The sequence below is a fragment of the Dendrobates tinctorius genome, unplaced genomic scaffold (genome assembly GCF_039654945.1).
Source record: "Dendrobates tinctorius isolate UK_male_01 unplaced genomic scaffold, ASM3965494v1 ptg000103l, whole genome shotgun sequence".
Taxonomy (NCBI): Eukaryota; Metazoa; Chordata; class Amphibia; order Anura; family Dendrobatidae; genus Dendrobates; species Dendrobates tinctorius.
In genome coordinates this window covers 7450745-7465612 of record NW_027361771.1, presented here as the reverse complement: position 1 = coordinate 7465612, position 14868 = coordinate 7450745, and the positions used below count along the sequence as shown (strand labels likewise).

Genomic DNA, 14868 nt, shown 5'->3' with positions numbered 1-14868 from the left:
CTATAGGGAGTACATTATATTCTATGTGTTAGGAACGGCGGAACGCACTAAATAAAAATTATAATAACGTGCGTTCGCAGCTTGGGGTCCACTGTGCAGTAGGTGATATAACCGCTGCTAAGTGGTTGCAGGAGCAATATGGCGGAAATGCACACAGGGTTAAACTTCACCCAGGTGCGCAGAGCAATCTCAGTTAACTCACAGAGATGCCAAAAAGTACAAACACAAATGACTGAGCCTGTTGTAGTCACAGTACTCAGTAAACAACGCACACACGGTATACGGTCACAGGAGTAGCCCAAGACGGTGGCACTACGTCCATCCAGACCTACCATGTGCGCAGCGTTGCAACTGCGAACGCAAAGGAGGCTGCTACTGCAGCGCGGCGTGGACACTGCCGCTAAACGGCAAAGGCAAGGCGCAAGCGCAATGTCGGATGCTAGCAGCTGTGGATGTTGCAGCAGAGGAGCGCTGGCGCTGTTTCTAACTCAGTCCCTATCCACATGCGTAATATCAGAGGGAAGGGGTTTCAAATGAGTCCGTCACCAGAATCATGCATCCGCCCTCACACACACAGCGGCAAGTCTATACTAGCGCATGGCGAAACAGTCATGTGCGCCTTTTATAGCAGCCGGGACCTTCTGCACACTTCCAGATCTCTGAGGTGGACCAATGAAAACTGGAGCGGGACCTGAGCACATGACTCCCTATCTCCAATGGGAGATTGTCCCATGAGCATGCCCAGTAAGAGGACAGAAGGACTTAGCCTCAGGAGAGATTTGCTGCAAGGCAATCTCCTCTGCAGTGGATAAATAGGAGGAGAGTGCAGAATGTGAGGATCTGGATCCCTGCAGAGTAAACGCAGAAATCCAACTACTAACACTATGGGGGGCAGTATTATATTCTATGGGGGGCTAGATTATATTGTATGGAGGGCTTCATTATACTCTATGGAGGAGCTACATTATACTATATAAGGGGGCTGCATTATATTCTATGGAGGGATGGCACTATATTCTTTGGGGGCTACCATATATTCTATAAAGTGGCTGCATTATATTCTATGGGGGTTACATTATATTGTATGGTGGGGCTGCATCATACTCTGTGGGTTGGCTGCATTATGCTCTATGGAGTGGCTGCATTATACTATATGGAGTGGCTGCATTATACTATATGTAGGTTGCATTATACTGTATCGAAGACTATCGGGAATAAATTATACTGTATGAAGAATTATGGGGTGCATTATACTATGAGAAGTGAATTGTACTACCTGGATGACTATGGCGGTGCATTATACTATATGGAGCACTATGAGGAGTGTATTATACTCTATGGAGGACTGAGCAGTGTATTTTAATATATGGAGGACTATGAGGAGTGTATTATACTATATGGAGCACTGAGGAGTGTATTACACTATATGGAGGACTATGAGGAGTGTATTATACTATATGGAGCACTGAGGAGTGTATTACACTATATGGAGGACTATGAGGAGTGTATTATACTATATGGAGGACTGAGCAGTGTATTTTAATATATGGAGGACTGAGGAGTGTATTTATACAATAGGGAGGACTGTGGTGCACATTATAATATATGGAGGACTATGGGGTGTATTATACTAAACAAGCAAAATGCTGCCTATTCAGTGAGTGGATTGTTTATGTCGGAACAAAAATCATTGTTCTCAGCAGCACATCGCCGGTGTAAACTGTAGTTGTGCTGCTGATAATATGATACTGTCTGGGGACAGATCGATCTAATAGTGATTGTTCTGTCCCCATCATTCTTTCTCAGACGGTGGAAAGATGCCGGGAAACAAGCATCGAATGGCTTCAATATTGTCGATCACACTCATTTAGCGGCCTGAACTCAGCGCATGTAAATACAACCGAAATGCTTCTGTGATGTGCAATATGTTAGCATTTGGGGCCCCATTTTAAACTTTGCCTAAGGCCCCACTTTGCCTAAAACCGGCCCTGCAGGCAGACATCTTTCATCTAATCTAAGTATAGCACAATTATGGCGTCCAAACGACCCCATAATCAGTTTTAGGCATTATTCTGAATGACGTAACACAGGTGTGAACGCAGCCTTCCTTGTGCCAACTCTTCCTTGGTGAATTTTAGGCAGTTTTGTGCTAAAACGTAGCAAGGCGCAATACTAAATGTGCACACACTCTGCCCCTGAGCGCCCTTACTGCCTGGTGTACAGCACTCATTATTACACACGACCGTGGGAGACGGACTGTGGCTGCACGGTGCTGCACAGCAGGCGGAGGAGCAGCGGAGCTCAGTGCTGTCTGCCAGGTTTGGCGGGAGAATGGTGGGCGTGGCCAGTGACGACGGTTGCAGGCTCGGGACTTCCTGTCAGTGAGTGCAGGAGCAGCGAGCGCAGGCAGTGACGTCACGTCGACTCAGGACAGCCCCGGCCTCACTGACACCAAGCGGGAATCTGGAAGTGGAGGAGAATGATGGAGGAGCTGGACGAACAGCCGGCGGAAACGGTAACCTGCCCGCTTCCAGTCTGTGGGGGGCAGTGGCAGTCCCCCGGTGTGTGTGGCATGTGCCCCCGTACAGCATCCCAGTGTCAGCACAGACATGAGGCCGGCCACGCTTGTAAATCCGCTTTCAGGTCGACGCTAAATGCAGCCCATGCTGTGAGGTAAACCACAGGGGTGGCGGAGCCTGGCATGGCGGGCACGGTGGGCTACCCGCACAGTTGGCCACAGCATGCCAATGATGGCAGGGTGTCAGACCACAGCGTGGGCACCTGTGAGCTAGGAGTGGCACAACATTGCCGAAAGGCCACTGAATGGTGGGCACAGCTACACGTTGCGCTTCAGTGGATGGCAAAACATTGGGCCATGGAGTGCCAGCTACAGTGTCACCAGGCCCCTGGGAGTTGGTTGGCAGAGCGTTGGACCACTGCGTGGAAGGCAATGCTACTGTACACCGTGGGTGGGAACCACCCCAGCAAGACCCTATGATCAAATGTAGTCTGATGATGAAAGCCCTTGTGGTCCTGCTTCTCCAGCCTCTAATGCCTAGGGTGTATGCACTGGGCGTACCTGTGTCCGCGGGGGAAAGCCCTGTACACAGCCATGCCCTAGGATGTGCCAATTGTATCATGTTCAAAGCAGAGACTGCAGAAATCAAATGACTTGTCACTTACATAGCAGATCAGACTAGTCACCCAGCCTAGCTGCATTGTTCTCCGAAGAGTGAGTCCATCTAAAAGCCACCTACTCTCACTTATTGCTTCCTCATGCTTTACACTGCAGCTCTGCTGCATTTAAATGGCCAATGTGAGGTCAGGACATAGAGAACGGTAACCACTGCAACACTGGGAGAGTGGTCCTAACCAATGGTGTAATCAGCTAAAAGGAAAATGATGGATTGGATACTGAGGCAAGCAGTGTTTATTACAGAACTCAGACTGCCATCAAACGTTTCCTGATATATTATTGGAATCAGGCCACGTTCAGTATTTGGTCAGTTTTTTACCTCAGTATTTGTAAGCCAAAACCAGGAGTGGGTGATAAATCCAGAAGTGCTGACGTGTTTCCATGATTGTCCCACTCCTGGTTTTGGCTTAGGCTGGTTTCACATTAGCGCTTTTTAAGCGCACGCACGGCCGGGGGTAGCTCCGCCCCCGAGCCGGCTCTCTGTCCGGCGTGCCCGCCCCTTGCTTGTAGCTCCGCCTCCTAGTGCACAGCGGCCCCTGCGATCGGCGCACCCTATCTTTAGCATAGGGTGCGCAGATCGTGCGCAGGCCGTGCGCTAGTTGCGCTTTGACCTGCGCTGCGCACTTTTGACGGTGCGCCGTGCGCGCCAAAATCAAACTTTTCGGATTTTGGCGCGCACGGCGCACAGTCAAAAGTGCGCAGGTCAAAGCGCAACTAGCGCACGGCCTGCGCACGATCTGCGCACCCTATGCTAAAGATAGGGTGCGCCGATCGCAGGCGCCGCTGTGCGCTAGGAGGCGGCGCTACAAGCAAGGGGCGGGCACGCCGGGCAGAGAGCCAGCTCGGGGGCGGAGCTACCCCCGGCCGTGCGTGCGCTTAAAAAGCGCTAATGTGAAACCAGCCTTACAGATACTGAGGTAAAATACTGACCAAATACTGATGTGTGAATGTGGCCTTAAACGGGTGTTCCTGTTAGAAGAAGTGATAGCTGATTTGTCAAAGCCCAAAAACTACGACCAGATTAGGGGATTGTGTTACTGTGTTAGGCTGGTTTCACATTAGCGCTTTTTAAGCGCACGCACGGCCGGGGGTAGCTCCGCCCCCGAGCCGGCTCTCTGCCCGGCGTGCCCGCCCCTTGCTTGTAGCGCCGCCTCCTAGCGCACAGCGGCGCCTGCGATCGGCGCACCCTATCTTTAGCATAGGGTGCGCAGATCGTGCGCAGGCCGTGCGCTAGTTGCGCTTTGACCTGCGCTGCGCACTTTTGACGGTGCGCCGTGCGCGCCAAAATCTGAAAAGTTTGATTTTGGCGTGCACGGCGCACCGTCAAAAGTGCGCAGCGCAGGTCAAAGCGCAACTAGCGCACGGCCTGCGCACGATCTGCGCACCCTATGCTAAAGATAGGGTGCGCCGATCGCAGGCACCGCTGTGCGCTAGGAGGCGGCGCTACAAGCAAGGGGCGGGCACGCCGGGCAGAGAGCCGGCTCGGGGGCGGAGCTACCCCCGGCCGTGCGTGCGCTTAAAAAGCGCTAATGTGAAACCAGCCTTAGATAGAACAGCCATTGCTTGTGTGCTCTGCCACTCTATACGCATCACTGTCTGTGGCATTGTTGGTACAGTTTTCCGCTCTTTCCATCAGTCCCATAGACTTTGAACATTGCAGCAACGCACACCTGTCCTGTTGTTACAGGACCCTATGAGTGATAAACTTTTTTTTTAAACTTAGATTGTAGAAGGACTTGGGCGACCTGGCACACACATTGGGTTCGATTGGGGACCAGGAGAATTGCTTCTTTATGAAACCCATTACCCAAAAAAAGGTATGTACAGTACTTCCATAAATAGTGACTACATTTTTTTTCACATAAATCAACAATAACAATACTTGTAAAGATATATTAAATATGTTGTTTGTTTTTAAATTTATTATCTTTTTTTTTCTTTGATCATTCACTCACATACTGCTCAAATCCGTCTACAAATCTGTCTGCAGTGAGGGATCAAATTATACCTGCTACTATAACATTGTTTTATTATCCTGAAAAGTCACTTGAAAGGTCAATTATACTTATTAGAAAATAACCAGTATTGTTTATTTCTCCCCAAATCGTACAAAAAAAATAGGAATTGGTATACCTAAAAACATTACATTGTTAAAGAAGACCCGTTAGCAGGATATCTGACCCCTGAAGATGTGTGAAAAGCCCGTTTAATCCTTTTTATAGTCGTACTTTGCTGGTACAATTTTGTTGCATTTTTGAAAAATCTAGTCTTGACCTTTTATGCTCAAATGCAGTGCTGCTGTACTTTGCTTTCCACTGCTGGCCTCCGGTCATTGACTGACAGGTCACTCTTCCCTTGGTGACATGCCTCCCTTGCTCAGATGCCATCATTGCCTGGATTAACGTCATCACAAGAGGTGGCACCTGCGTGGTAAGCTCCTGATGACTAATTGTGCAGGCGCCGTCATTGCAGCGAACTCAGGCAGTGCGCTTCTTAATGACGTTGCAGGAGTCAATACATTGATCTCACATGGTCATCAGGCGCCCATTGCGCAGGCGCCGTCCCTTCTAATGACACAAACCTGGGCAATGACTGCACCTACGCAGGGGAGACCGCTCACTGAGGGAAGATGTGCCTTGGCAATAAATGACCAGAGGTTGGTGAAGTACAGCAGGGCTGATGAGTGAAGTGCCCACCCCGATGCCCTTATAGCAAAGTATGAGTGTAATAAGCATTAAAGGGGCTTTCTCTATCGCTTCATTGGGGGACACAGGAACCATGGGACACAGGAACCATGGGTGTATGCTGCTGCCACTAGGAGGCTGACACTATGCACAGAAAAAGGTTAGCTCCTCCGCAGTATACACCCCACCGACCGGCACTAATTTCGTCAGTTTAGCTTAGTGTCAGTAGGAGGTGGACACGGGTCTTTCTTTAGACCCATATCTACTTCAGTGTGCGTTGTTTCTTTTCAGGTTTCCGGAGGGATACAGAGTGAATGGTCACATCTGTAGTCCCACAAAGAGACTGTGAGTACGGCGTGTACTGCCACCTCGTATCCTCATAGCTCTCCACAGCAGGACCAAGAACCCCTAACACGGATGCGTGTCAGGCGATCCAGACTGGTCCTCGTCCCCGTCTCCCACCCACTCGCCCACCAGAGCCTGTTGGTTTGGAAGAGGCGTGGACATCCTTCTAGAGGATTCATGGACGCCACCTGGATGATGAAGGTACCTCTTCCTTTCTTGGTGCTCCACCAGGATAAGGTGGTCCTGCGGCCCCCGCCTTCCTTCCTAAGGTGGTGTCCACTTTCCACCTAAATGAGGACATTGTTCTTCCGTCCTTTTGTCCGGGTCCAATCCACCCTCTTGAGCGCACCTTGAACAAGCTAGACCTGGTCAGGGCGATGAAGGTCTACCTGGCTAGGACGGCTCCCTTGTGGAAGACAGACTCACTTTTCATCATTCCAGATGGTGCGCGGAAAGGTCAGCCAGCCTCCAAGGCTACTATTGCTCGCTCGATCAGATTTGGCAATTTTGGAAGCCTACCGGGTCAAGCATCGAGTGCCCCCTCCTGGAATTAGAGGTCACTCTACCCGGGCAGTGGGTGCCTCCTGGCCAGTGCGCCACAGAGCTTCCGCGCTGCAGCTTTGCAAAGCTGCAACCTGGTCTTCGATCCAGACGTTTGCCAAATTTTACAAGGTCCACACCTACGCTTCGGCGGACGCCAGCCTAGACAGAACGATCTTGCAGGCGGCGGTGGTGAGTTCTCAGACCTAATGGAAGTTTGCTTCTCCCTCCCCAGGGACTGCTTTGGGACGTCCCATGGTTCCTGTGTCCCCCAATGAAGCGATAGAGAACACAGGATTTTTGGTTGCTTACCGTAAAATCTGTTTCTTGGAGCCTTCGTTGGGGGACACAGCACCCTCCCATGTTCTGCAACTCCTGTTCTTATGTTGTTTGTTGGTTACAGTTGAGTTGTCTGTTCTGTTTCACTCTATTTTGTTCTACTGCTTTCTCACTAACTGACGAAATTAGTGACGGTCGGTTGGGTGTATACTGCAGAGGAGGAGCTAACCTTTTTCTGTGCATAGTGTTAGCCTCCTAGTGGCACCAGCGTACACCCATGGTTCCTGTGTCCCATGGTTCCTGTGTCCCCCAATGAAGGCTCCGAGAATCAAATTTTACGGTAAGCAACCAAAAATCCTGTTTTACACTCATGCCTTTTAGTTAGGGGTTGAATATCCTACTGACAGGTCCTCTGCTTCAGCACCACCCTATACAGGCTAGGCTGATATGAAAGGGATATGCTAGGAAATCTCTATAGTCCCTGTTAATTAGTTGTGACTATTTCTGTCCCCGTAAGCAAACTAATAACTGAGACAACTTTTTCTTTCTCTGCAGACAACTCGCATTTGCCAACCACAGGCCACCTGGCTTTTATTCGTACTGACGAAGATCTGTACTCTCCAGTACTGAGAAAGCTATTCAATGAGTCACACGGAATATTTATGGGCCTGCAAAAGAGTGAAGAAGCAGCGTCCAGCAGGACACGTAAAGCTCAGTATGTGATTGCCGTTAGGGGAGCCTGTCCATATACCTTTAACCTCTTAGGGTCATTAATTGCCAGAAACCTCTGGTGTCACTTGATGTTTGGTGACTCTATTTGTAAGCTACTGTTGAACTATATACGTGCACTATTGTGATTGGTATTTAATTTCACAGGTTGGTTCTTGTTAGTAAGAATTATCGCTCACTTCTCCAGGCTTGTATGCAAGAAATGCACAAAGTGGCAAGTAAGTGAAGCACTTCTGTTTTTTCCCCATCTTTCTCTTTAACCCCTTAATGTCCAATAACGGACACAGTCCGTCATCAGACATATCCCCTGCTTTGATGAGGGCTCCGACGCTGAGCCCCCATCAAAGCCGGGACATGTCAGCTGTTATGAACAGATGACATGTGCCCGCAATAGGCGTGAGCGGAATCGCCGTCCGCCCGCGCCTATTAACTAGTTAAATCCCGCTGTCAAAGCTGACAGCGGGCATTTAAATAGCATTTCCGGCCGCCGGGCCGGAATTGACGTCATCACCGACCCCGTCACGTGATCGGGGGTCGGCGTCATGTTGCCTGGACAACCAGAGGTCTCAGACCTCTATGGTTGTTCCAGGCATATGGCTTTCAGCGCCACCCGGTGGTTGGCGCTGAAAGCGCAGCAGTAAATCTGCTACATATGGGCGATCTGCTCATCGCCCATATGTAGCAGAGCCGATCGGGTTGCGCATGCTTCTAGCCTCCTGCAGAGGCTACTGAAGCATGCCAAAAGTAAAAAAAAAAAAAAGTTTAAAAATAAAATTAAAAAAAAACTTAAAAGTTCAAATCACCCCCCCTTTCGCCCCAATCAAAATAAAACAGTAAAAAAAAATCCCACAGACACATTAGGTATCGCCGCGTTCAGAATAGCCCGATCTATCAATAAAAAAAAAAGCATTAACCCGATCGCTAAACGGCGTAGCGAGAAAAAAATTCAAAACGCCAGAATTACGTTTTTTTGGTCGCCAAGACATTGCGTTAAAATGCAATAACGGGCGATCAAAAGAACGTATCTGCACAAAAGTGGTATAATTAAAAACGTCAGCCCGGCACAGAAAAAATAAGCCCTCACCCGACCCCAGATCATGGAAAAATGGAGACACTACGGGTCTCGGAAAAGTGCGCAAATTTTTTTTTTATTTTTTTTTTTTAGGAAACTTTGGAATTTTTTTTCACCACTTAGATAAAAGAGGACATAGACATGTTTGGTGTCTATGAATTCGTAATGACCTGGAGAATCATAATGGCAGGTCAGATTTAACATCTAGTGAACCTAGCAGAAAAGCCAAGCAAAAAACAAGTGTGGGATTGCATTTTTTTGGCAATTTCACCACACTTGGAATTTTTCTCCCGTTTTCGAGTACACGACATGGTAAAACCAATGATGTCATTTAAAAGTACAACTCGTCCCGCAAAAAATAAGCCCTCACATGGCCATATAGACGGAAAAATAAAAAACTTATGGCTCTGGAAAGAAGGGGAGGGAAAAATGAAAATGCAAAACCAAAAATACCCCTGGTCGTTAAGGGGTTAAGGGAAATGGTCATCAGCTGCGGAATCTAAACCAAATCATGCAATCCATTGGCACCCGCTCTTGACTGCTTCTGTGCGTGCACGCTCAGCCCTTATCAACATTATGCTTTCCTGACATGTTTGTTTTAAGAAATACAACAGTTCCTCGTGAAATACCAGAAATCTGCCTTGTGTCACACCTTCTTTTCCTTGGAAAATAGTAAAAACATTTCCTTTGTCAATACGGCATCTACTACTACAGTGTGATACTGCCAGCACTGATTGGATTAGATTGTGTGGGTACCTTATGGTAATGATGATATCCACCCCCGCTGCTGCTCTGGTCCTCAAGTTTTAATTACACTGCAGTCACTGAGATCTGCATTGCGCAGAAATCAGTGACTGGCCAGAGCGGTGACATGCGCTGTTGGTGTGATGTCACCTAGTAGTCAAAATGCCGGCACTGGTCCATGGGGAGAGTGAGTACCTGCTTAGTTTATGTACCCTACCCAGTTTGGAGCCCATTTTCCTGCAATTAGACACCACCTTAAGGGGATTGTCCAGTCGCAGAAGAAAGGTCTATTCACTCCATGTAACTGCAGACTGCCAAATCGTGGCAATGTGCATACTATAGTGATTTTCCTGTATTCCCCATGTAGGCGGGCAAGCAGCTATGTGACGACATGTATGTAATTTACATACTTGTGGTCCCATGCTGAGTAGTCTCACCTGGCTTCTCGCCATAAGCACTGGAGTCGGTATAAAATGGACCGGCTCCTTAAATATTTAATTAATTTGGTATAGTAATATAATACAGGATGTGCGGTAATTGTTTTCACAATAATTTGGGAAAGTTATGAAATGTAATATAAATGTCTGTTCTGTTCCTGATCTAATGATCTGGGCTTTTAGTTGAGATGAATCTGTGCTGAACTTTGTGCACATGCTCAGTAGTGACCAGTGCTGTGGGGTCGGAGTCAGAGAAATTGATTAGTTGGAGGTTTGGCTTACGACTCCACAGCCCTGCTTCTCACAATAGAAGATAAATGACCACCCACCCACTCGCATGGGGGAATCGTGACGCATCGCACACTGTCAAGACTTTGCAGTGTAAAGTCACAGTGTGACTGCCAGCTTTTATTTTAAGACCAAACAACCCCTATACAGTGGACCAGTCAGCTGTCATGGTATGTGTCTAGTATTTTCCATTAAATAGTGGTTCTTAGAAATCTGTGCTCTTCTATTCTTCTTAGAAATATATGTATATATCAATGTCTAAGCTTTGGCATAAATTAGAGTTTTAAATAAAGATGCTCCTAAGGCTACTCTCACACTTCAGTTTTTCGACATGAGTTGAAATCCGGCAAAGATGAAAAAAACTGGATCTGTTTCCATTTGAGAAAAAAAACGGATGCAGCAGATCCTTTTTTTTGTTGACGGATCTGTTTTCAGTTACCAATGTCTGAAATTTAAAGTGATAGGACTCAGAGAGAGAGATTTTTTTTTTTGCCGCTTCCAGGGTTAATATTCATGGCAGAGAAAATCTTCCGGGCATGCGCTTTTTAAAAAAGCTGTCCGGCACAGGAAAAAAAAACGTTACATGTCACGTTTTTTCAAGACACAGCACCGTCACTTTTTGCCGTATCCGGCAAAAGCCAGACGCGCGCGGCGTGTCTATGCGGCATCAATGCAACTCAATGGGGAAAAAAATGGATGCGGCGACACATATCGCCGAATCCGCGTTTGGAAATTTACGCCGCAGGGTGCCGGATTTAGAAAGCCGGAAGTGTGAAAGTAGCCTAAGTTGTCATTTCACGTACATTACTTGTATTTAGGATCAGACTTGTCAGGAGAACACAATGTGTCTGATCACTGTCCATTAGATATTCAGTCCTTTGCTTTGTAGCTATTTTGCCACCATTTGTGCTCTGCATGTATTGCCCAGCATGCTGCTTCTTTTCAGTTCTGACACGTTTATCTAAAGCAGCTATCATGTATTAAAGAGATTTTTTAAATAAATTTTCAGGCTCCACACGAGACAGGAATCAAAGTGCCAAGTTTTCTGTCCTGGTGAGGAAAAATACTGTTTGTTTTTTCCTTTCATGTAAAAAAAAATACTTTTGTTCGTTGTACCTAGTCATTTTAAAGCTTTTCTATGTCTTCCAATTCGATGGTAGAGAGAACAATATAGAGTTTTCTATTATATAAATGAGTCTGGCCTTTCCTGGTCAGAAAAAGTGACTATATAAGGTAACTCGGAAAGGAAAACAAGTAAGGCCTGGATCACACATCCGTTTTTAGACGTCGGTCAAAATCCGCTATTTAGCAAAAAAAAAAAAACGGATCCGCCATTTTTTTTTTTTGGCGGATCCATTTTTTTAACCAGAGACTTGCATTTGTGGCTAAAGCAGATCCGTCCAAAAAACGGATCCGGTAGCATCCGTTTGTGGCAAAACTGAAACGGATCCGTTTTTCACACTTTGGCGGACGCCAAAAAACGGATTTGTGAATCAGGCCTAAGTCATTCAAAACACTAAATCAGGATGCAAGTTTACTTATCCTGATCCACTGTCTCTTCCATGCAATGCTGCCCTTAGAAGCATTGTGTCATAAAGGGCACCGATAGAATAGGTTATAAATGGCTTTGTTAGAACCCACTATTAGGACCACCACTGGTCACCAGAATGGGGATCTCAAGGGCTTTGTCCATTTTTACTGCACCACTACAGCGAGCTTGGACTGGGTCGGGGGTCACATGTTCCATTCAATGTCTGATCTGAATCATTTGACCAAGCACAGCACTTTTTTTTTTGTCGACCTGAATGAACATCTGTTGCTGCTTTTAGAAGGTATTAGCTGCTCTGTCTACTTGTAGTGGCCATGGCTTGGTACTGCTCATCCGCCTCTTATTCAATTTAATAGACGGGAGATGTGTAGTACGCTGCAGCGACCACCACAAGTAGACAGAGCAATTCGGCAAGTGAATACCTGCAGCCGCCGACACCAATCAAAGCTGATTGTTGGGAGTGCTGGGTGTCACAGGTCATCAATGTAAAAGTAGTGAACAACCTCTTTAAGCATAGCCTCAGATTTTGAATCACTTGATTGAAGTCTTGTGTTGTCTAATCAGATTGTCTCTTATGGATCTTAGCTGTCTATCCTGTCAGCCATGGAACTATGTTGGAACCTTTGTGAAATACTTTTCATCGAAGCTGCCACAGGTGAGCATTTTTGGGTTTTTTTTTTAATTTTTTTTTTTTTTTTAAATAGACCTTTTTTTAAATGATTTCTAAACCTAGAAATTAACAAGAAGAATCTGGCCTGAAGAAAATTTGCATAAAGAAATGTCAAGTGTTAAATCTTACGCATGTCAACATACTAAAATGCAAAGTGGGTCTAATGATTTTGTGTCCTAATGCAGACATAGTAAAGTGGTGGTGGGTTCCTGCTGCTGTAAGTTGTCTTACAGGCACACATAAGATAGTGAGGTTAAGGGGGGAGACATGGCTGAACTCCGACAGACTTCCTGGCTTTGGCTCAAAAACTACATGGGTGATATAAGTGTTGGGGTTGTTTTGAGCATGCAGTTTTGAAGCCAATAATTCTACTTTGTTTTTGTTTTTTTAATTGCTTTTTTTTTTTTTAAATCCTTAGAAAAACTACAAGTAAAATGGCACCTTAATTTATTTAAAAAAAGCGAGGTATAAAAATGTTGCAGATATTGCTACAAAATTTCTACAAATGTAATCAACAGCCGATATATCTGTGACCACGTAAACACTGAACAGAAGTTATGATTATCAAGAAAATGAATAATTCCTGATAAGTGACATAAATTTGCATATTTACTGGAGTAAACTTAATTGCACTTTTAGCTGGTTCCCTCCTGGTACTACTTCTTGACTGGATACGTTTGCATGCAAACGACATTGACCGCATAGCTGAAGAGGTTTTACAGAGTGAAAATCCCGTGCAGCATGACAGATTCTGGGACTTGGTGAGCGTTACACTAATAGTTATCCGCTATGCTTGGTTAATATTGTGCCTTTCCACAAATGGGTGGGGTACTGAAGGGTTGCCATTGGAACCAGAGATTTAACCAAGGCCTCCATGCTTGTCAAAGCTGTGTGCATTACTCTGTCGCTTAATTGGGGGACACAGAACCGTGGGTGTTATGCTGCTGTCCACTAGGAGGCGACACTATGCATAATCTGAAAAAGATTAACTTTGGCCCCTCGCAGTATACACCCCTGGACGGCGTCAGCCTTCTCCAGTTTTTGCTTAGTGTCGCAAGGAGGCACACCTAGGAGTTTTTACTCCGTCCCTTTTTTTTTTTTTTTTTCTTCCTGGATTTTTTTACAACGGACTACAGATGAAGAAAAGCGGGTCTCCAGCGAGATTCCCGGCATGGCTCCCTCCTCGGTCCCGTATTAGGGGTACCCGGTTGAGGTCAAGGTGGCTATTCCCCATGTCGCTCCTTCCCCAGTCCTTCGGGTACTGGTTCGAAGTTGAGAACCCCCCCCCCCCCCCTCCCTCCTCAGTAACTTTTAGCTCTGGGTTGAGGTTGAGCCGACGACGAAGCACCCTCCCTAATCCCCCTCTGGGGGTATTGGGTAGAGACACCGCAGGTAGGGCCTGTACCAGGCACCATTCGGACGCTTACAAGCCCAGGGACCCCAGTCCAGCTGCGGGCTCCTGTTGGGACCGGGGGAGATACAGCAAGGCATAGCACTTGTCAGAGATCGGACTCCCTGCGCCCTGTCTCTGCAGCAGCACCAGCTGCACAGCGCCTCAGAGACCCTTCACAGGGCCCAGTGCGCGTTAAGACCCCACCGCTAGCCTTCTTTTTCTTTCCGGGGGGGAGGGGTCTGGGTTAAATCCAACCCCCCCACGGGCAACCGTGCCGTCCTGGAGCCCTACTGGGCATGAGATCTCAAATTTAGGCCACGGCTTCGGCCTAGCCGAAGCCGCCGCCCTATTCCCGCCCCTCGGCCCGCTCCCCGGATGACGAAAATGACACTCTGCAGTGTCATAGAAGGGGCGGATCGAGACAGGAAGGGCACGCTTTTACATAGCTCTGCGTGCCCTTTTCGGCTCTCCGCCCCCTTCCCCCTCCACCTCAGAATTCCGGTGGCCATCTTGTTGCACCAGAAGACATAGCTGAAGGCAGCACAGCGGTCTCTGGGGGGCACAGGACTGGGATTTATCGGCGCTGGACCTAGGGGGCGCACCGGTGGGGTAAGATCACAGCTGGGTTCTCTGTACTCAGCTGTGAGTTCATATAACCTATAACGCTCCCCTGTTCTTCTCCTCTGCGCAGATACCCATGTAGGGCCTCTGCTAATCAGCCTCTGAGCACTATGTCGGGCTCAGAAAAGAGGACCAGACAAGACTGCTTTTATGCAGTCTGCGCAGCTTGCAAGGTTACTCTCCCCAGCGGCAGCACATACCCGCACTGCCGGGACTGTTCCCAAAACATTGGATCAGAACCCCAAGAAGTCCCTACCAACGCTTCTGCGGGCGCTACTGCGCCGGAATGGGCTACTCAGATGTCGCAGTCTATGACAGTCT

The 14868-nt window shown here is 47.5% G+C and overlaps 1 protein-coding gene across 2 annotated transcripts in view; it reads left to right on the top strand.

The window, feature by feature from the left end:
* The first annotated feature begins 2306 nt into the window (after window positions 1-2306).
* Window positions 2307-14868, top strand: part of NUP85 (nucleoporin 85) — a 56632-nt gene continuing 44070 nt past the window's right edge. The window contains exons 1-7 of one of the 2 annotated variants that reach the window (XM_073588024.1): window positions 2307-2515; window positions 4920-5013; window positions 7600-7759; window positions 7921-7991; window positions 11324-11367; window positions 12449-12518; window positions 13173-13294. In XM_073588024.1, coding sequence (XP_073444125.1) covers window positions 2480-2515; window positions 4920-5013; window positions 7600-7759; window positions 7921-7991; window positions 11324-11367; window positions 12449-12518; window positions 13173-13294 — 597 coding nt within the window. In that variant the 5' untranslated portion in view covers window positions 2307-2479. Of the gene's footprint in view, window positions 2516-2655; window positions 2674-4919; window positions 5014-7597; window positions 7760-7920; window positions 7992-11323; window positions 11368-12448; window positions 12519-13172; window positions 13295-14868 lie in introns of those variants that run through there. The other variant, XM_073588025.1, reaches the window with a different exon arrangement.